The sequence below is a fragment of the Erythrolamprus reginae genome, chromosome 4 (genome assembly GCF_031021105.1).
Source record: "Erythrolamprus reginae isolate rEryReg1 chromosome 4, rEryReg1.hap1, whole genome shotgun sequence".
In the NCBI taxonomy this organism is placed as follows: domain Eukaryota; kingdom Metazoa; phylum Chordata; class Lepidosauria; order Squamata; family Dipsadidae; genus Erythrolamprus; species Erythrolamprus reginae.
Genome location: NC_091953.1, coordinates 52,623,642 through 52,647,206, shown reverse-complemented (window position 1 = coordinate 52,647,206; position 23,565 = coordinate 52,623,642). Strand labels below are relative to the sequence as shown.

At 37.3% G+C, this 23,565-nt stretch overlaps 1 protein-coding gene across 1 annotated transcript in view; it reads left to right on the top strand.

The window, feature by feature from the left end:
- The window catches only part of NRIP1 (nuclear receptor interacting protein 1), a 77,246-nt gene extending 55,260 nt beyond the window's left edge, over nt 1–21,986 (top strand). The window contains exon 2 of the mRNA XM_070750269.1: nt 13,234–21,986. Coding sequence (XP_070606370.1) covers nt 13,554–17,042 — 3,489 coding nt within the window. The 5' untranslated portion in view covers nt 13,234–13,553 and the 3' untranslated portion in view covers nt 17,043–21,986. The remainder of the gene's footprint in view (nt 1–13,233) is intronic.
- The last annotated feature ends 1,579 nt before the right edge of the window (nt 21,987–23,565 follow it).

Here is a 23,565-nt window from a genome sequence, read left to right as displayed (position 1 = left end):
GATGTGTCCCCCTGCTTAAGCCAGTATATGTCCTGACCCGTCTGAAGTTTGCTAGAGAGCATTTGGATGATCCAGAAGAGTATTGGGAGAATGTCATACGGTCAGATGAAACCAAAGTAGAACTGTTTGGTAGAAATACAACTCGTCATGTTTGGAGGAGAAAGAATGCTGAGTTACATCCAAAGAACACCATTCCTACTGTGAAGCATGGGGGTGGCAACATCATGCTTTGGGGCTGTTTCTCTGCAAAGGGACAAGGACGACTGATCTGTGTACATGAAAGAATGAAAGGGGCCATATATCGTGAGATTTTGAGTGCAAAACTCCTTCCAATCAGCAAGGGCACTGAAGATGAAATGTGGCTGAGTCTTTCAGCATGACAATGATCCCAAGCACACCGCCAGGGCAACAAAGGAGTGGCTTTGTAAGAAGCATGTCAAGGTCCTGGAGTGGCCTAGCCAGTCTCCAGATCTCAATCCTATAGAACAGCGTTTCCCAACCGCTGTGCCGCGGCACAGTAGTGTGCCGCGAGACAACGTCAGGTGTGCCGCAAAGTTCCGCTTCCAAACCGGAAGTTGAGTGTCCCGGCTTGCTTCTTCAAGTGGAAGCCTCAGCCCTGGAGCCCCCTCGCCCGTGGGAGTGCTAATGGCGGCGACGGCGGCGGGAATAGCGGGGGGGGCTCCTGCAAGTGGAAGCCTCAGCCCTGGAGCCCCCTCGCCCGTGGGAGTGCTAATGGCGGCGACGGCGGCGGGAATAGCGGGGGGGGCTCCTGCAAGTGGAAGCCTCAGCCCTGGAGCCCCCTTGCGCCCATGGCTTTTCGTCGATGTCTCTGCCTGCCCGATCCGGAGTGCTAATAGCGGCGGCGGCAGGAATAGCTGGGGGAGGGGGGCTCCTGCCCGCCGCCGCTATTAGCACTCCCGCGGATCGGGCAGGCAGAGACATCGACGAGAAGCCATGGGCGCGAGGGGGCTCCAGGGCTGAGGCTTCCACTTGCAGGAGCCCCCCCCCCCGCCCGATCCTTCCTTCTCTGGAGCCCCCTCGCGCCCATGGCTTCTCGTCGATGTCTCTGCCTGCCCGATCCGTGGAAGTGCTAATAGCGGCGGCGGCGGCGGCGGGAATAGCGGGGGGGGGGGGCTCCTGCAAGTGGAAGCCTCAGCCCTGGAGCCCCCTTGCGCCCATGGCTTCTCGTCGATGTCTCTGCCCGCCGCCGCTATTAGCACTCCCGCGGATCGGGCAGGCAGAGACATCGACGAGAAGCCATGGGCGCGAGGGGGCTCCAGGGCTGAGGCTTCCACTTGCAGGAGCCCCCCCCCCGCCCGATCCTTCCTTCTCTGGAGCCCCCTCGCGCCCATGGCTTCTCGTCGATGTCTCTGCCTGCCCGACCCGGAGTGCTAATAGCAACAGAGAGAGAGAGAGTGAGAAAGAACAAGAGAGAGAAAGCATGACAGAGAGAGAAAGAACAAGAGAGAGAAAGAAAATAAGAGAGAACAAGAGAGAGAGAGACTTAGAGAGAGAGAAAGAAGAGAGAGAGAGAGAAAATAAGAGAATGAGAGAGAGCAACAGAGAGAGAGAAAGAAAAGAGAGAGAGAGAAAATAAGAGAATGAGAGAGAGCAACAGAGAGAGAGAAAGAACAAGAAAAAGCACGAGAGAAGAAAAGCAAGAGAGAAAAAGAGAGATAGCAAGAGATACTGAAAGAAAGCAAGAAAGAGAGAGAGAGAAAAAAAGAAAGCAAGAGAGACAGATAGGAAGAGGAAAGGAGAGAGAGAGAGAAATGAGAACAAAAAGGGGAGGAGAAATGAGAAAATGATTGAGGCAGAGAATGAGAGGAGAAACAAAAGAGAGAGAGAGGTGATTCTTGAAGCATATGGTAAAAAGCACCCAAATAATAAGAAAAAAACCCCAGCCCTCACCTGTTTTTGAAAAGAATAAAAGAGAATAAAACCCCAGCCCTCACCTGGTTTTGGAAATGGTTTGAGTACACACAGACATATAAGAGGCGGGGGGAGAGACAGAAATGAGACAGTAGTATAAATTTGAGGAGGGATGATTGATGATTGACTGTATTTATAAGGGGATGTTACATGGGATTGTATGTTCTATGTATAAATACATGTAGAAATACTGTAAATCTGAAGGTCAGCAGTTAAAATCTCATCCCCAGCTCCAGGTTGACTCAGCCTTCCATCCTTCCGAGGTGGGTAAAATGAGGACCCAGATTGTGGGGGCAATATACTGGCTCTGTTAAAAAATGCTATTGCTAACATGTTGTAAGCCGCCCTGAGTCTAAGGAGAAGGGGGCATAAAAATTGAATAAATAAATAAATAAATAATATTTACTGTCTTTTTGTGTCATTTTGGTTGGTGGTGTGCCCCAGGATTTTGTAAATGTAAAAAGTGTGCCGCGGCTCAAAAAAGGTTGAAAATCACTGCTATAGAAAACCTTTGGAGGGAGCTGAAAGTCCGTGTTGCCCAGCGACAGTCCCAAAACATCATTGCTTCTAGAGCAGATCTGCATGGAAGAATGGGCCAACATACCAGCAACAGTGTGTGGCAACCTTGTGAAGACTTACAGAAAACGTTTGACCTCTGTCATTGCCAACAAAGGATATATCACAAAGTATTGAGATGAACTTTTGTTATTGACCAAATACTTATTTTCCACCATAATTTGCAAATAAATTCGTTAAAAATCAGGCAATGTGATTTTCTGGATGTGTTTTCTCATGTTGTCTCTCATGGTTGAGGTCTACTTAAGTGGGAGAACTTGCACAACTGGTATCTGACTAAATACTCCCCCCCCCCACTGTATGTAACAGTAGATTCCAGATAAATTTGATTTCAGTAACAATTATTTTTTTAAATCACACAAATAAAAAGATTGCAGAAATGCTCTTAGAATTATTTCCAATTCTTTAATAATATTTTCTTTGTACCCCCAGTCAAATAGTCAGTTGGAGATACAATTATGATCAATCTTTCTATTACAAAGATGGCATTTTCACTTTCATGCAATTAGTTGGCAAAGCTTGTTCTTGACCTACAAAATAAAACCTGCAATTTCTTTCTTTCATATTCCTTAACCAGTTCCATGTAGGTTCTTTTATCAGTTTTTCCTTTTACATTCTTCAAATATTGACTATGCATTGTCTTCTCCCAATTTACAAATCAGTTTTCAAATGTTTCTTTTTTACATTCAGCCTTCACTTTTTTCTCAAGAGCTTCCTTTGATTGACTTCCCGTAGCAATTTTTTGGCTTTTCTTAACATATTGTATTTTTCTATTATAAGACATACTGGAGTATAAGACACACCTTACTTTTGGGGGGAGGGGGGACAAAGGATAGTAAAAAAAAATCTACCTATCAGGTATTTATCTGTCTAATGTCCTTAGTCTGTTCATCTTCAGCACTGCTTTGGAGGGAGTAGAAATTAAAAAAAAATGTAGCAAGACAGGAAGATCATTAGCACCATGTTAGGGCTGAGAAGCACCACTTCTTCAGAGGAAGTAGGAATGAAAACAAGTGTGCAAAGACTTAGGGCTGGAAAAAAAAACCTTCTTCAGAGAGAATAGGAAGCTAGGAAGATCGTTAGCACCTAGTTAGGGCTGGGGAAAAAGTTTTGAAAAAGCTACACTGGGAATATAAAACACACCCAAATTTTCAGCCTCTTTTAGGGAAGAAAAGGTGCATCTTATACTCTGAAAAATATGGTAGTTATTCGTGCAATACTTTTCTTCCACTGGGTCGTTTCACCTATAGAAATCCTCTAACCCATTCAGCTCTTGGCACATATCTACCTAGGCAAGTTGTGGAACTAATGGAGAAGCTGAACCTTCCACCATCCTTTTTGGAAAATACTTTATACTTCAGGCCAATTTTATGTCAAAAACTATTTTACTGAGAAGAAAGCAAAGGGAGTGTTTTAACCCTGATCCAATCATTACTACAACAAATTGGATCTTTTAAAAGATCCAATCATTACTACAACAAATTAACTTGGCTGGGCTGTGGTATTAAGCTATTTGCAAGGTTATTTTGCAAAGGAAAGAAGCAACTAAGAAATAGCCCAGGCAGCACTCAACCATGTGAAAGAAAATGGGGAAGTAATAAGACAAAGCTGGAAAACAACACAGAATTATATTCTTTCTGTCATATATAATTCTCTCAGAGTCATAGGTATTCTCTTGCTTAAGAGCAAGTCTGCCACCTTAAAAAAGGAAGATTCCACTTCTTCTTCATAAGCATAATGAAAGACAAAGTTCCCTCCAGATTGCCCAGGAAGGTTCCTTACAGCCATACCATCTATTACAAGGCACAGAGAGAAATAGAAAGGAAAACCCACTTGATAATCATGATGTAGAGACTATTTCAGAGGCCCTAGGAGAACTCTGCCTACTCCCAGGTTATTGATTGATTGATTGATTGATTGATTCATTCATTGATTCATTCATTCATTCATTCATTCATTTGGTTTTTATGCCGCCCTTCTCCTTAAACTCAGGGTGGCTTACAACATGTTAGCAATAGCACTTTTTAACAGAGCCAGCATATTGCCTCCACAATCTGGGTCCTCAACAGTTCTAGCTATTTTTACTTCTTTGAATGATATTCAATATAAATTCAATAAACTTATACAAACCCTGACAATATCTGGTGATGTTAATTGTAACAACCAGTAATGTAGGAACAGTTAATAAAAATCAACCCTAACCCTAGAGCAGTGATGGCAAACCTTTTTTTCCTTGGGTGCCGAAAGAGCATGGGCATGTGGTATTGCACTTGTCCGAGTCCCCACACCCATAATTCAATGCCTGAGGAGGGCGAAAACAGCTTCCCTTGCCTCCCCGAGGCCCCCTGGAGGATAGAAATGGCCTGTTTCCCAACTTCTTCTGGGCCCAGTAGGCTCGTGTTTCGCCATCCCCAGGTTCCAAAGGCTTCCTTAGAGCTGAGGGAAGGTAAAAATGCCCTCCCTCATCCCCCTGGAGGCTCTCTAGAAGCCAAAAACGCCCTCCGAGAGCCTCTGTGCAAGCCAAAAATCAGCTGGCCGGCATACACATGCATGTTGGACCTGAGCTATGGCAACAGCTCGTGTGCCAGCAGATATGGCTCCATATGCCACCTGTGGCACACGTGCCATAGGTTCGCCATCACTGCCCTAGAGTGCTTCCAAACAACCAGGCTCAGCTACCTATCCCTTTAAATTGCTTGCTTGCTAGTGACCTGAACACTGGAAGGCAATTTTAAAAACATATATATTTTTAACTATTTATTTGGAGCTTAAAAACTGTCTTCTTTTTAGTAAACTCATCATCAAAAATATAGTGTTTTACCTTTAAGAATTTTTAAATACAACTCAATTCAACATGTGATTCAGCTACATTATCTGCATTTGCTTATGGCAAGGGCAGAGGGAAATTATCACAGAAGCCATCACTCCAGGACAGAGAGAATACAATTCCCTCTCTCATAGTGATTGCAATTCCTTCTCTCATTCCATGCTCAACTAATAGATCTCCAGAACAGATTCCAGATTGTAAAGCAACAAGCTTTGCTGTTGCCATTTCTCAATGATCTGGAAGAAATTCCTATTCGATATCTAGTAAAACCCAGGGAGATTGTCGACCTAGTTTCTCATCTTAAATCAGGGAAGGCACCAGGTGCAGATGAGTTCTGCGGGATTGTGTTGCATATGTCAAATAAATAAATAAATTCTATTACACCTAAGCTAGTTGAAAATAATTAATCACAGTGGGCATTTTTGATACCTAGCATCACCTTTTACAGTAATTAATAAATCTGACACCTCTATATGTCACCAATATTGTTTATCATCTACATTGGCAATATAGGCAAAGAAACCAATCCCAAGAATGCAAACTGTTGACAATGATCAAGCATTGATAGCAAGTACAGCTAAGAAACTGCAACAACATTTCATGGTCATGAACCAAGAATGCTAGATAAATAATATGAAAATCAATAAAGAGAAAACAGAAGTAATGGTAACTGGAAAAAAAGAGCATACCCTAAAGGTTTATCCAAAGCAAGTATCAAAGTTCAAATATCTAGAAACAACATTCACCAAAGATGGTAAAATGGATAAAGAGATTGACATACTATGCAGTTAGGCAAACCAAGAATTAGGACACCTTTCTCCATTCCTACAACACAGTTACCAATTAGTACAAAAAAGCATCTCATAAAAGCATATTCATCTCCATCAGGAGTGGGTTCCTTCCGGTTTGGACCAGTTCAGGTGAACCAGTAGCAACCCACTGGTGATGTCACTGACCAGGTTTGGTCGGTGCCAGTCTGGTGGGCGCCACCATCTCTTTTTTTAATTTGTTTTGAATTTTTTTTCTGATTTTTTAAAAGATTTCTCTGAGCATGCCCATAAGCCGAATTTCCATCATTGGGCATGCGGTTGCCATCTTATTTTTGGCTTTTTTAAAAAAATGGATTTTTGGCACCATGCACTCCCATGCCACATGCCCACAAGGTGTGTCCATACACCTCCCCATACAACTGGACTAAGACTTGCCCCAGTCACCTCAGTCGATCCTGCCCAAGTGGAGTCATCCAGATCGGTCAATTGCAGAAGATTTTGTCTGCAAGGAACTGATTAAATTCTGCATCTCTACCCTGCAAGGACTCCACCACTTCCCCTATGTCAAGGAGGGAGCTGGTCACCCTAAACAGGGCGGATGGGCAAGATTCCGCAGACACAATCACTGCAGAAAGATGCGAACATCTTGCCACCTTGATCACCACTAGATAAGTGTTAATATAAGATCTTAGTAGTGTTTGGGTTTTTGTTCAATTCATATCCAGAGTTTGCCTTGTTCAAAATTTTCGTCAGTGGGTCCGTTCATAGTATAAAGACCGTGATAATGATTGCTATTATTGTTGTTATTTTGGATCATCCAACTGATGTTGTTCTCTGCTTCATTCTTAAATAAGCCTGCAGTACCTAGTTCTTGTTGTAGTGTTTAAACTGAAACCTCTGCCATAACAAAGTATATTAGCACAAGGAATCATTAAAAAAAAAAACCCCTAGCGTGTACTTGAAACAAATGGGTCAATTCAATTTTGAAATGAAACCACAAATATTTCTATTAGGTACAATTCCAGAAAAACATCACAATTAGTATGATTCACGCTGACAGTTACAAGACACATTTGGCACAACATTAAAAAAAAGAAACTGCCAATGATACAGGACTAGGTAACCAGAATTGGCGAGAATACAGCAATTAGAAAATGACAATATATTAGTTTATAATATGAAATACAAAAAAATGCCTTCATAATTGTAACCTATGAGAAAATGACAATATATATTCAAAATAGAAATGTAACCAAATTTAAGCATGAATAGCTGCCTTGTGTATTACACATCACATAGCAAGATAAAGGTAGACATTTGAAATAAGGTTCCTAGCTGATACCAGCTAGCCCAAAAATAATAGATGAAAGATTTTATGATGTTTAATATAAAGCACAAATATTTACATTAGCATTTTGTAGATAAATGTAAAGGAAGGGCGAAAGCATCACTAACACATCTTTCGGTGGAGTTTTTTCCCACTCTATAGCTTTCTTTTTTTCCCCTTTTTACTTTGTACTCTGCATATTTGATTAATTGGTTGATTATGTGCATCAAATCAATGTTTCTCTTAGTGAACATTCAGATTTTCTCAATAACAAAGTGAACTAGACTTTTAGTTCTTTCAATAATACAGTTGTAGTTACTGTAACTGAGTCTATACACCTTCCTTCTGGTCATTCTCTCTCTTCTCTTTCCTTCTACCTTTCCCATCATTAGGGTCTTCTCCATAAAGATAATTCTTTATGTAATGTATCTAAAGTAGAACAATTTTGAGTCTGTTCATTTTTGCCTCAAGTGAAAACTCTGGGTTGATTTATTTGATGAGTCATTTGTTTACTTGGCTTTCCATAGTATTCTTAAGAATGTTCTCCAGCACCAAAATTCAAAGGCATCACCTGCTTTTGCAAAATTCAATATTTTTATGTTTAATCTTCTAAAAATATAAACATGTATGGGAAAACCCCTGTCTGGGAAAAAATGAGAATCATTATGCTTTCAGGTTTGGAACAAGTGTTGCTTAAAAAACATGCCATTAACAAATTATTTCTCTTTTTAAAATTTACTTTTCTACAATGAAAAAGCAATAATGTATGTCTGTTATATAAAGAGAGCAGGTGAAGACTTCCTTTAAATTGGAATTTTGAAAGCTTCTTTAACAATTAAGAAAAGAAAAGTGAAATGTTGAAGTCTCAATGATAAAATTGGGAAACTACTAAAAGGTTTTCATTATCATTAGTTTTTACTGTGATTGTTGCTGTAGATTTATTGTATGTTAAATAACCAACTTTGGTGCTGCAAGAAAATATATATATAACGAAAATTAAATGTTAGTTTTATGGTTACCAAATTATTTTCATAATTACTAAATTGTTTTCATAATTGAATTTATTTATGTGACCACTCATATCATATCCATCAGGTTATAGGCCAGTGATGACTAACCTTTTTATCCTTGAGTGCCGAAAGCATGTGTGTGCTGCTGCACATGCACGGGTGTCCACACCCATAATGTAATGCCCCTCCTGCATGGCCCGCCCCCTGCACATGCACAGATGACCCTCTCACCCATTTTTGCCTTCCATCCCAAAACACACCGGGGGGGGGGGAAGCCTCCCATCCCCAAATGGTGCTGGAAGAGAAGAAAAGCCTCCTATCCCCAAATGGTGCTAGGAGGGAAGAAAAACCTTTTGTCCCCAAACGGTGCTTGGAGGGGGAAAGCTTCCCTTCCTCAAATGGGGCTGAGGGGGAATCTCTGGAGATCTGGGAAGGTATGGGTGGCAGAAAGTGACGAGAGAAGTAGTGCCTCTCGCGCATGCGCACATCTTCCACTAGCAGGGCAAAGGCAAAAATCAGCTGGCTGGTGGGAGGTGCACACATATGCAGCAATGCTGAGCTGGGGGATGGCTCACATGTCCGCAGAGTGGGCTCCGCATGCTACCTGTGGCACGCGTGTCATTGGTTCACCATCACCTGTATAAACAATTTTTGCTAGTTTATACATTTGTTCTAAATTCACTTGGTTTTTTCAGTAGCACATAGAAACATGAAAGAAAAATGTATTATTCACATTTCATTCAGTTTTCACTTAGTAAAACTATTGGTGATTAACCTTTGATATGCATTATGTAAATTTCCAAATTATGCACTTATACATCAAATAAGGATTAATATGCATTAGTCTCTCCATTACATCAATAAAGGAACTGTTCATAAGTCATTTTTGCTATTCCCATATTTGATAATGCCAAGTTGATCTTTAAGCCATTTCTAGAGACAAAGCCAATATGTGAGGTTTCATCTTCCTCTGGTCATTTCATTAATCAACGAGGTAACATCAGTGCTAGTCAATATAATTTTAATCCATACTTTGATTAGCGTGTTGCTTCCTGCTTTATTGTCTTGTGTTACTCTGTTTATCTGCTGGACGGTTGTATTCTGTTGTTTCCTTTTTAACTTCTGTTTTGAATGATATGTAAATATGGTTTATTTCTATGTGTAATTGTTGGGTAAGTTTTCATTGTTTTAAGTGTTTATAAACCCTTCCCACACAGTATTTATTTTAGATACAGTATTTAAATACAGTATTTACAATTTTAGATATATTTTTTTTAAAAAACTCCCGATCGAGTTCCGCAGGCTGTTTAAATCTGCCGATCGACTTCCTCAGAAACCCGCGAACCAGCGAAGATCCGCGAATGATTTTTCTCATTAATATTTCTTGAAAACCCGCGATGAAGTGAAGCCGCAGTAGGTGAAGCGCGGTATAGCGAGGGACTACTGTATTGATAATTATTCTATCCGAATGCTAGGTTTTCAGGAATTTCCTAATATTTTTGGATTTTGCTTGACCTAAGATACTGTTTCCCAGTTGAAATTGTGTTTTAATCATTTGTTCTGAAATTAAGGCTTTTATTGTATCTTCTTCCTGTCAGTCCTACACAGTGGCTGTTATAGAATAGAATAGAATAGAACAGAACAGAATTCTTTATTGGCCAAGTGTGATTGGACACACAAAGAATTTGTCTTGTCTTATAGATCTCATACTGTAGATAACACCTTTGATTTCTTTTTCTTGGATTACTGGGTTTTTTGTTTATTTAAGATATTTTGGAGGACTTTATTTGGTTTGATTACTACAGTGATGTATGGTTGTAATAGTCTGTTGTTTCTGAGATATTTTTGATATATAGTCATGGTCTCATTTTCATAGTTTGTGTTGGTTGTGATGTAATGGATATCTGTTTTGTTGGAAAATGATATATGGGCAGTTTGTTTCCCTTTTCTGGTGTTCCATGTTTCTGCAGTGTGTTTGTGCTCAATCAAAACATCTGAAGCATTTCCAATAAGATTCTTGAAATAAGAATATTAAAGAATATTAAATCTAAAGTCTTAAGAAGATTCTTGAAATAAGAATCTTCTTAAGACAATAATTAGATTTAATATTCTTTAAGACATGATGAGAACTCATTCACTCTGTCTTGTCAGGGTTGAGTTTTAGCCTGTTCACACCCATCCAGACCCTAACAGCCTCCAGGCACTGGCATATCACTTGCACTGCTTCGCCGACTGGACATGGGGTGGAGATGTACAGCTGGGTGTCATCAGCGTACTGATGACACTTCACCCCATGCCCTTAGATGATCTCACCCAGCAGTTTCATGTAGATATTAAATAGTAGGGGGGAGAAGACCGACCCCTGAGGCACCCCACAATGGAGAGCCTTCGAGGTCGACCTCTGACCCCCCCCCACTAACACTGACTGCAGTCGACCAGAGAGGTAGGAGGAGAACCACTGTAGAACAGTGGCCCCATGGTCGATGGTATCGAAAGCTGCTGAGAGGTCAAGAAGCACCAAGACAGAGGATAAACCTCTGTCCCGGGCCCGCCAGAGATCATCCATCAGCGCGACCAAAGCATTTTCCGTGCTGTAGGCAGGCCCGAATCCTGACTGTTGAGGGCATAAATAATCGGCTTCTTCCAATGATTGTTGGAGCTGGAGCGACACCACCTTCTTGACAACCTTCCCCATAAAGGGAAGGTTGGAGACTGGATGGTAGTTATTAAGTACGGCTGGGTCCAGGGAAGGCTTGTTGAGGAGGGGGGCACACAAGTGCCTCTTTGTAGAGAACCAGAAAGAAGGAGCAGATTACCCTGAACAGGGCAGCCAGGCGGGATTCCACTGATTCAATCAAGGCGGTATGATACGTGCATCTTGCCGCCTTGAGCACCACTTTGTAAGTCTTAATGTGAGCTCTTACAACTGTTCGGTCAGACTCAGATTTACTCTTCCTCCAGTGCTTCTGTAGATGTCTCTTCTGGCGTTTCAATACCCGGAGTTCCTTGGTAAACCAAGGAGCCCTCCGGGGTCTAGTGCCACTGAGAGGTCGCAACAGCGCAATCCGGTCAAGAGCCTCCATCGCAGCCCTGTTCCAGGCAACGGCAAGAGACTCTGCCAAACTGTGTGTACGAGTGAATCTGACAAAACCCCAAGCGCCCTCTGAAAGCCCTCTGGGTCCATTAGGTGTCTGGGGCGGAACCACCTATTCGGTTCCGCTACCCTGCGGGGGAGGATTGGAGTCTTGAAGATAAGCCGCAGTAGAAAATGTAACAAGGATTAATATTCATTAGTCTCTCCATTACATCAATAAAGGAACTGTTCATAAGTTATTTTTGCTATTCCCATATTTGATGATGCCAAGTTGATCTTTAAACCATTTCTAGAGACAATATTGACTATATTGACTAGCACTGATGTTACCTCGTTGATTAATGAAATGACCAGAGGAAGTAGAAAACGTACTAGTAATAATTAAGATTAAATTTAGATCTTTATCTTTATCATAAAAACCTTTTTAATAACTTGTTGAAGTTTCTAGAATATAAGCTTACAGTTGAAAACAAGAAAAAATATAGTATAACAATAATCCTCTAATTAATGAATCTTAGGTGCAGAATATATACTCATAACACTTTCAAGGAAGTCAAGTAAAATTGAAAACACATCTTTATTGAACTATCCAGCTGAATACTAAATATTTGGATTTTTAAAAAAAGGAAACAAACATAATTTCAAAATCTAAATATAGATAAAGGATTTTTTCATATTTAGACCACTTAAACTTACAAGGCTACTATTAAGATCTAATAAATTGGTACATTTTTAAAAAATTGTATTTAAGAATCTTTTTTAATTTTCAATTTTGGTCTCTCTTGCTCGCTTTTAAGTCAGGTATTACTTAAATATTGTTGTTCAGTTGCTAAGTTGTATCAAACTCTTCACAACTCCATGGCATATATCAGAGTTCCCCACCTTTCTGGCTTCATGGACTAGTGGAGTGGAGAAGGGATGATTCCTTTTGAGTGGCTGGCATGTGCAATGGAGCATGTGTGCAAGTGCTTGCCTATTGCTCATACAAGTGGGGATATGCACATACTTGCCTGCCAGTTCCATGGCTCAATTCTGAATGTTTCAAGGCCCAGTAGTGGGATGTGGCCCAGATATTGTTGTCTGACCAAAATTGCTTAAATGTTTAAGTAGGCTCATTCTAATTATACATTCTTTCAATTCTATACAAAACACATTTTTAAATAAGATAAATTGACCTGGTTATTATTGTGCTCCACATAAATATAATTTATCTGGAATTGTTTGAACCATTTATTATGCTATTACATTTATTATACTATTATTTGTATAGTAGCATAACAACATGCTATTATATTTAAGTATGGAATTTATAGTAGGTAATAATGATGATATTATAATATGTTTCATCTTTGATGGATTAGATATATTTTCTGTTGACATTACATGTCTGCATATAATTGTAATTATAATTTTAACACAATAATTAATGAATATAACATTTGTATTGTATTGTATTGATTTATTAGCACAGTTGCTTACATAACTGCATTCCAGAACTAACTGCATAACTGCATTCCAGAGCTATTGCAGCTTTCAGTGCTTTTCAAAATCAAGTGAAGAGTAATAAAATTGTATTAATTAATTTACCTGAAGGTTTACCTGAAATTGTACATAGACTATTGAAATACAACTGTTTGTATTAAATGTAATTTATTTTCTGATTTAATTTGATATATTTTTTTCTTTTTATTTTACAGGGATCAAGTGTTTCTAATATGATGAAAGAAGATGGAAAACAATATTGTCAATCCCTAAAAAACATTTCTAACCTGGCACTATATTTTAAATAGACCCTTGACATCACAAATGGTGTATATTAAAACAGAAAAAAATGGAGTGCTGCATCTTCTACAAATACTTAATGGAAAGATCTGCAAAGGAATTATTGCATCTGCCTTGCATCAGATTTGGAAAAAATATATAACATTTATTTGTTGAGCTAAATTTCCGTTCACATATAATACACTAGAGCCTAAATAGAATAAAAAGAGAGCTTTTGTGGATACTTTTATTGAACATGACTCATGGAGAAGATCTTGTCTCTGAGATGCACCAGGATTCCATTGTTCTAACTTACTTAGAGGGATTACTAATGCATCAGACAGCCGAAGGTTCGGGTTCTGTGGTTGACAAAAAGCCTACTAGTAATGCTGAAGATCAAAATTTCAGCATTTTTGGAAATGCATCTCCCAGCTGTCAGAGAGATGGTGTTCCTAACGCACATACATATAGAAGCTCTGGCATGTTGCATCATAAAAAGGCAAGATTGCTGCAGTCTTCTGAAGACTGGAATGCTGAAAACAAAGGTCGATTGTCTGATTCTCTTGTGGATATAAATGAGAAAAAAGAAGTGGTGTTGGCTGGCATGGTTGAAAATGTGCCTAAAAGCAAGCAAGATAGCACATTGCTGGCTTCCTTACTACAGTCATTTAGCTCTAGGTTGCAGAGTGTTGCTTTGTCACAACAAATTAGGCAGAGCCTTAAAGAGCAAGGATATTCGTTCAGCAATGATTCCTCGCAGGTAGAGAAAGACTTGAGGTGCTATGGTGTTGCATCCAGTCACTTGAAGACTTTGCTGAAGAAAAACAAATTGAAAGATGAAAAACTGGAGACCACTTTGCCAGAGCTAACAACAAACTTAGTTCAAGATCGGTTTAAAGAATCTACACATTCAGGACAGAGTGGTTCAAAAGCAATGAATGAATCAGTTTCTTGTGCTGCAAGATTACAAGCTGTTGCAAGCATGGTAGAAAAAAGATCTAGTCCTGCTGCATCGCCTAAGCCAAGTGTTGCCTGCAGCCAACTTGCTTTGCTTCTTTCAAGTGAAGCACATTTGCAGCAGTATTCCAGGGAACATGCTCTAAAAGCACAAAATGCCAATCAAATCGCAAGTGAGAGACTTTCTGCTATGGCAAGATTAAAAGAAACTGTTCCTCCAAAAGATGTTGGTCATTTTAAACTATCGAAAGGAATGGAAAGCCATTTGAATGGTCAGGCACGATGTTCAAACAAAACAATAACCAATAAAAGCAATATCACAAATTTTCAAAATCATATGGGCATAAATCATTCATCTCCGAAAATTATAAACTACAAAACATCAGAAAAAAGTCATATGAAACCACCTACTAACAGTAGTTTACTTTTGCACCTCCTGAAAAATCATAGCACTACTAAGCAGACCAAACGATATGAACAAAACGACAGGTCCAGTATTTTTGAGGAAAGCAGTACACCAACTACTGTTGATGAATACTCTGACAACAACCCAAGTTTTACAGAAGATGATAGTAGTGATGATGAGAGTTCCCATTCAAATTGTCTTCCTATAGATTTGTCTTTCAAACAAAAAACAAATACTCAAAATTCAGGGCAGACACCTTCTCTAGACAATTTTACTCAATCCTTGCTTCATAGTTGGGAATCAAAAGTTCCATGTCTGGAAAACATAGAAGAAAAGGATCCTTCTAAAAATACAAAATTGAATCCACATCAAAAAGTAACTTTACTGCAATTGCTACTTGGTCATAAGGAAGAAGAAATCTCACCCAAAGTTAAAGAAACTGAAGAAACATTAGTTCCAGCTAATGTGGCGAAATTTAATTTTTCAATGAGTAACAGAACTCCTATTACTGAGTCCTCTAATACTAATCGAGTAATGCCAGTACAAACTCCTCCTTTGCAAACTTCTACAAAAGCAGATTCACCTATCAACCTTTCACACAATTCTCCTTTAATGATAAAATGTAATTCACCACCATATACTTGCATTATACAGCCTGAGAGACTAACTAATCCAGCTTCTAAACACTTGATAGATCTTACTATTCACAAAGAACTTCATGGAAGTAAACAGAATAAAAAAGAAACTTTACAAACACCTTCATCTTTCAGTGCAAGTAAATTATTGCAGAACTTAGCTCAATGTGGGATGCAGTCTTCCATGTCAGTTGATAACCAAAGACAAGCAAGCAAACAAGTGATGACTCTTAACACTGAGAAAACAGTAGGATTGATAGATGGACTAAATACTTCCTTGCTTCATAACGCATCAAGTACACTTGAAAAAAACAGAATGCTCACTAATCAGTTTCTCCCAGGAGAACAAAAACTTCCCAGTTCAGAAATCCAAAACCTGTTAGAACGACGCACTGTCCTCCAGTTACTTCTGGGAACTTCCAACAAAAATATGAATGAAACAAAGGAAAAGATATTTTTCAAAGAAGAGAGTTTACAAGATCCAGCAGAAAAAAAATTAAATGAACAAATATTAACTGTAAAAATAAAAGCTGAGCCTTCTGAGGAAGAATCTAGTACCCTTCCAAATTCAAATGCTCAACAAATAATTGAAAATGTTAATAAGAAATTTCCAGAAATGACTCATTCTTTAGAAAGAAATATAGCTATTTCTCCAGCGTCAGAAGAATTTCAGTCTCAGTCTCTTATATCTCAAGACTTTTCCTTTTCAAAGAATGGACTTCTAAGTCGATTGCTGAGACAGAGTCAGGATGGCTGCTCTGCAGATATCCTGGACAGGAGAAATCATGAACAGAATTTTGTAGAATCAAAAAGTCACAGTATGCTCCCCAAAAAGAGAAAATTGCATTCTGATTCTTTAGAAGGCCCTTTAAAAATACTAAAAAGTAATAAATGTAGAATATCTGATGTCACAAACAATCACAAGTCTACTGCAGATTCTTTGTATGGCAGCTGTCTTAACCAAAAAGAATCTAAGTTTATCAAAACTGATTTTGAAATAAAATATTCTTCAGGTTATGGGTCAAATAATGAAAGTGAAAACAGAAGTTGGTCTAGAGAAAGTAAAGGATTTAATGTGCTAAAACAACTGCTTCTATCAGAAAATTGTGAAAAAGATATGTCTCAGCATAGAAATAATTTATTAGGAACAGATGGCAAAAAGAAAGGAAGCAAACATAACATAACAAATAATGACAAGGCTGAATTCAATGTTTCTCCTGCGCATACTCTCATAGGGAACTCCGGGCAACCAAGCAATTGCTTGGACTACCAGACATTTCAATATTCAGTTGCTATGAAGAGTCCTGCCAGTTCTCCCTTTACTGAACATTTGGGAGGTACGGTATCATCAAAGCCAGAATGTGATCAGTTTAGTATTTGTCATGTACCTAATGAAAGGGGACCTCTAAAATGGGTCATCACTGATTCTGACAAAAATGATCTTGAGAGAGACTCTCCAAGACTGACCCAAACTAATCCAATATTGTATTATATGTTACAAAAGGGGGGAAACCCTATTAATATTCAGGAAACCCATAGCAAAGATGCTTGGAGAGATAAATCATTTATAGAAAATTCATCTATCACAATGAAGAAAGAGTTGTCTCCTGTCACAGAATGTAAAACATTTTCCAATAGAAGAAATGCATACAGCAGCCATTCAAATAATAGGGTGCCCATTCAACGCAACGGAGAAGTATATGGACTCTTAGAAAAAGTATTAACAATAAAAAAAGAACCTGAGTAGGTTAAAATCTTACAAAGTGTTTACAATCAGATTTGAATATTTTCTTTGAATAAAATAATGTAAATCTAGCATGATTTGAGAAGAGCATGGTATAGCTATGGTTTTGATTATGTTTTTTAGTTGATATTTAAGATGCATACAGCTTTTCTTTATTTTTTGCTTTACTGGAAATTTATGACAATACATGTCATCAAGACTTGTTAATTATATAAATGTCCATGAGTAATTTGCAGCTGGATTGTACTCAGTGAGTAACTGCTATTACTGTTCCTGCACATAACTATGTGCTTATGTAAATCCATAATATTTTCCTTAACATGTTTCAAAACCATGAAAATGATAAATCATACATTTATTTATCACAGAAATCAAAAAGCTGTATGTGATTTGTGCACATGGCAAACAAATAAATCATGTGAGCAGATTTATTTACATGTACCTGGACGAGTGTAGGAATAACTATAGGGATACAAGAAACTTTAGTAAGATATGTAAAACAGAATCATTTGGAGATACTGGTGGTTACTCATGTAATGCAGTATCATTTAAATGTAAGGTAGAAGTGCATCTTCAACATTATATATTTTTTCTTCTCTCACAACTGGGCTACTACCATCTTGTATTGTCTGCTCATTTATGAAATGTGAAGGATATTTTTATATATATAAATGGATCATCATCCAGGCCAAGTCATTTGTTTTTTTCTTTTGTTTTTTCAACACTTAATAGTGTTAACTAGAGAATTGTACACAATGAAATTTCTAGTGCTTCCAAATGGCTTGTAAATTGTGTTTCCATAATTAGAACCACAAGAAATACTGACTTTTCTTTAGTTGCCTTTCCTAGACATTTAGCTGAAATAAATTAAAATCTTAAGTTGTGACTTTAAAAAAAATAATGAAGCTGAATCATAAATTACTTGCAGTAAAAGATAAATCTCTTTCACTACTTTTAATTGTTTATTTATTTACATTTATTCAAATTTTTGAGGAAAATTAATTTATGAATAAAGTTGAAAGGTTTCAGAATCATGCTTAAAAAAGAAAAAAGCATGATAGTCAATGATCTAAAACAGCATGGTCGTTTTTAAACTTTTTCTATCCTAGCAGTAAGAAAGGAATTGTAAATTGGAAGAAATGAATGATGTTAATATTTAAATGCCTTAAAGTAAATAAACTCTAAATTTGAATGTAGAACTGGAAAATATTGTAAAGTAAATAAACTAAACATCTACTGGTGTGAAAGATATTATTTCATTGATTCATGGAATTCCAGATACCTAGAGGGGAAAGTGGCAAGAAATATCATTAATAAATGTATTATCTTCAAAATTGTTGGTTTAATTTATTCCACTAGACATGAAATACATGTTAAACAGATTGCAATCCTAAATAAAAATAACTTTTAAATTTAGATTAGTTCCAATTAAATGGTGGATTGTTTAAAATTCTATATAATTATAATTTTTAAGTATCACAGTTACTGGCACTATATATTGCATTTCTTTTCAACACATTACTTAGTAACACCTTTTATTATGATTAAATCCAGATTAATTCAAGTCTTCCATGGAATTGCATAAAATTGCATTTGACAAAAAGCCAAGCCTAGTGCAGCTAGCTCAGCAATGTTGAAAATATGTGTGTAATAGTTATTATTGGCAGACTAAACTTTTATATAAACAGATACATATCATTGGATATATAACATTTTAACTAACAAAACCCAACCCTGATAAGGGTATGCTGATAGTAAATAATAAGGCTATTCTAATTGAAAATCCAGAAATTTATTTCCATAGTAATAGCATAACATCCTTTAATTGTTTCCCAAAAATTATTATTTGAGAAGTTAGCATAATATCCAAGTGCCATCAGTAATTTTATTTTCACCTAACCCTCATTACAGCTATTACTTGAACCATAGCAGCAAATTATGAGTCTTGCTTCAATTCTTAAGTGTAATATTGAATTTCAAGTCTTATGCTCATTATAGGTTAAAAAAAACTCCAATCAATTAAATTGAACTTTTTATTTAATTGTGTGTGTAAAACATGGACAATGTGTTTTGTTTTTAAAAGGAACAAACACATTGTGCCTTGGAAGTTTTACTGAATTGTTCCAGGTGGCTGTGATTCAGTAGAACTGAAACCCAGGATATTTTGATTATTATAAATTTCATCAAAACTGAAATCTGGAAGTCTCTTATAAGAGGAATAATGCAAAGCCTACTGTCTCTTGCTCTTTCTATATCTTCTACATGCCATGTCATTTAGCAATCTTCCCTGTACCACCTTTTCTCTACCTCTCATGCTATACTTGAAGGCAACTACATAGCAGCAGTTAAAGAAAGCTAGTGAAAGGAAATGAATATGCAAAGTTGAACTCAATAATATTGACCTATGGAGATGCTCAGTCATCGTGGCTGTCCCAAATGTGCTTTTTCAAAAGGCAACTGGACTTTTTTTTCCTTTAAGATGTTTTGTTGAAGACTAAAGAAGTTTCTTGGATGAGAACCAAAACTTCAAGAAAAAACAAAGTTAGTTGCCTTTTGAAAAGGCACTGTTGGGTCAAGGATATTGACAACAGCTGTGCACCTATCTACAGAATATGGCTGTATTCCCAATCCCTTCCTTTATATTTTCTAGTTATTCTCCTCAATTTAATGTATTTTGCTTTTGCCCATTGGCTCTTCCCTCCCACTTTCAACAACATATACTTTGGTCTAGGTGGAACATAAACAACCAAAAATGAATCGTCTATGTGTGGAAATGTTCGTGCATAGAATGATTTGCAAGTTTCAATAGACATGTGTTAATTCACTATACAGCACAATTGTATAATGTATTCTCAAATATAACTTAGTTCAAAAGATTTTATTCAAATAGCCGGAAAGCAGTTTTCTATGTGTTATTTTGCCTTACAGCATTTAGAATCAGCCATTTTAATATAGAATATCACTTTTCAACTATTAACTTACATTTGAGATCATGTTTACTGGGCTTGACTGGTTTATTGTTTCTCAAACAAATAGGCATGACAATCTGGCTATAATCTTTTTTGCATCATTTTTAATACTTTAGTTGCTTTACTCTTGCCACTTTAGCACCTCATATACATGTATTATTTTGATAATAATCATTAGCATTGCATTATTAGTATTTTATATTAAGACATTTCTAAATGTTTCTAAAATTAGATCTATTTAAACTGCAAACCTTTAATGTCTCAACTCAAATATTTACTTCTTTGACAGAGCAAAACTTAGAATTGCAGTTAAAATTAAATTATGTAAATCACATGCCTGAATTTGATTCATGTAATGCAGTTAAATGTAAATTAAGTATTTAGATGCTAAGTGAAGGGAAAGGCCTGATTTAAAGAAAAAGCACATATTCCTGCAAGTGCTTTGCTTACAGCTTGACCTCAGGACTGAGAGTTAAAAAACAAAAAGCATTCAATTAACTTTAAAAGTTACTTTAGGAACTAGAGTTTATCCACTCCTGTTTTCCACTTTATTTTTATTTCTTTGGATCCTGTCTGGATCTCTAATCTTGCGTAAATTCAGTTACAAAAGCATAAAACATATAAAAAACTAATAAGTAATATTTATCTAATTCTTCCATTATATAAAAGCAAACATAAATTGAGATTCTCCAATATTTGGCATTATATTTTATTGGAAAAATGTTTTACTTTCCACACTTGGCTGTGACCCCATGAATATAATAGGACTTACTTCAAGTAACTATTCATAATCTTGGGTTGCACAACTGAATCACATACATGCCTACCTGCAAATGAATACTACTCAGATTTCACACAAGTGCAACACCTCCATTTATTGACTAAATTAGTCTTTTTTCAGGTTTTTCAAGTGAATCTGAAAAGAGATGTATTTCTTTAAGAAATCTGAGTTTCAATGCAATACCACCTTTTCTTCAGGGTCAGGCTGGTCTAATAAATAGCAGAAACCTACTGTAATTTCTCAAGATCAGAAATACTTGATTTTTTTAATGTGTGTTCAGCCACCTTTATGTTTTTCTATAACAAGAAATAATTTCAATTTTTTGTTAATATTTCATTTTCCCCTGGGCTGTCACTAATGAGAGCAAAATATTACCAGTTAATTCTCTGCTGCATCTTAGTTGAGTAAACTGGCAAGTTATATTTTATATCTATATATATATATATGTACACATATGTAAATATGTAGACTTCTTAATATGTTTAATTTTTTTCTAAAAACTATGATGTAAATAGCGGTTTCCTTAAAATACATATTTTGTATTATATCAAATGCAAAGAAATTAACATTCTAATCATTTTGTTCTGTATATTCCATGTATTAATAAATGTAAATATTCCATAGGTTTAACATTTTGCATGTACGTATACAGTGCAAGTCTGGAGGAATGTATAGAAATGTTTTATTTAAAATTGTAATTATTGCTGCATGATAAATGCATGGGGAATCCTGTGCATCTCTGCAATGGCAAAAATTGTCAAAACCAGATTATCCAGCATCACTATATTCTGTTTCTGAACATGACTTCTGCTATGGTATTTTAGCTTTGTAAAAGAATGTGCTTCAAAGGAAAGAGCCTGGGGGAAAAGAACTACCTTCTTTAAAACAAAAATATCCTATCTTGCCCCCAATCACAAATGTTTATGTTTTTAATCCTATTTAAAGCCACTGAAATTCAATTGCAGTATTTTCAGATAATGTAACCTTGTTTTGCATTGACATACATACAAATTATGGAATTTATACAGCCTTTTTTGTTGTGAAGTTTTCACTGATTACAAAAATTAAAACTCTCATTTTATTAAGACATGACTTATTCATGTAATGTCGCAAAACTGTACATATGGCAGTGTGAAGTTTTTTAAATTCTTTCATTGTTTACTTCCTGCAGAAAATTTGAATAAATTAAAAAATGCATTGAATTTGTAGTCCCAATCTATTGATTGCACTGTTTTATTTCCAACCAAACAGTAATTCTTAATTTACCACAATCTCTTCTCTTGTACACTAGTATTTCATGCATAAAACCCATGTAGAGGAAAACATACAATTCCTTTTAATACAGTGTTCCCTCGATTTTCACGGGGGATGCATTCCGAGACCGCCTGCGAAAGACGAATTTCCGCGAAGTAGAGATGCGGAAGTAAATACACAATTTTTGGCAATGGACAGTATCACAAGCCATCCCTTAACACTTTAAACCCCTAAATTACCATTTCCCATTCCCTTAATGACCATTTACTCACCATTATTTCTGGTACTCACCATTAAGACACTTAGTGATCCTGATATTTATAAACATAATTATTAACAATAATTATTTTTTTGTTATTTGCAAAAATTATAAGATAACTAAGGATCTTCTTCAATCACCACTTCATCGGGCACTTCTGCAATGGACGCTGAAGGCGATGGCCTGACAGACCTTGGTTTTCGTGATGAACATAGTTATGGGTAGTTGTTGGTGCAGTTTCTTTTTCTGGGCTAGCATCGCTTTGTATGGTGCAACGATGTTGTCAAGGGAGGCCTTAAATTGTATAAAGCGAGTCATGTTGGGATCCCAAAGTTACTTAATCTTTTGGAGATGTGCAGTGCTTCTGTGCGCTTCTGCAAGCTATTCAAGCGTTAGGCCAACCTCTTCCTCAGTTCGTTCAGCTTCCTCTTCTTTCTCTTCTTCACTCGCTGACTTGGTCAGCTCCTCCAGATCTTTGTCAGCGGTAGGCCATGCTCATCAAGCAAACCATTGACTTCATCGGGTGTCATGTCACTGAAGCCTTCTCCACTCAGTAACTGCCAGCTTCACAGGTTTCTGGACCACACCATGTTGAATTTCTTCGGGAGCGAATCCCTTGTAATCGTGCACCACTTCTGGCCACAATTTCTTCCAGCAGTCATTCATTGTCTATGTCTTTCATATCTGTTAAGGCATTCTGAATGTTCTTCAGACACGATGCAATGCAATGTGATGGTATCCAATGCAATGCTCTTCTTACAGCAGTCTTGTACCCAAATGTACAAAGCAGCTTCTATTTTCATAAGCCGTTTATTTCTAGGCATCACCATCCTTTTTGCTTCCTTGTTGAATGTGATCACAGCTGTTTGTCTTATCTTCTTTTCATTCTTTCGAATGTATCTCGCATTCGATTTGTTTATTCCATAATGCCACCCAACTTCCGCATATGAGCGACCCCCTTTTAGCATATCTAACAGTTTAATCGTCAGCATCTTCCTTCTCTTTACTGTCGCCTCCACTCCGCACAGAATGTTTAGGAGGCATCTTGGGCACGTCTTCTAATAAGTGTTAATAGTTGTAAAAGTACTAATGCACATTGGCATAATCGCTGATTGGCTGATATTTCGGGCCATCAGCAATGATGGGTGAATTTTTTGCAATAATGCTGATTGGCCGAGATTTCGGCCAATCAGCAATGGCAGATGAAAGTTTGGCGATGATGTATGATGTCATCGGGTGGGAAAAACCGTGGTATAGAAAAAA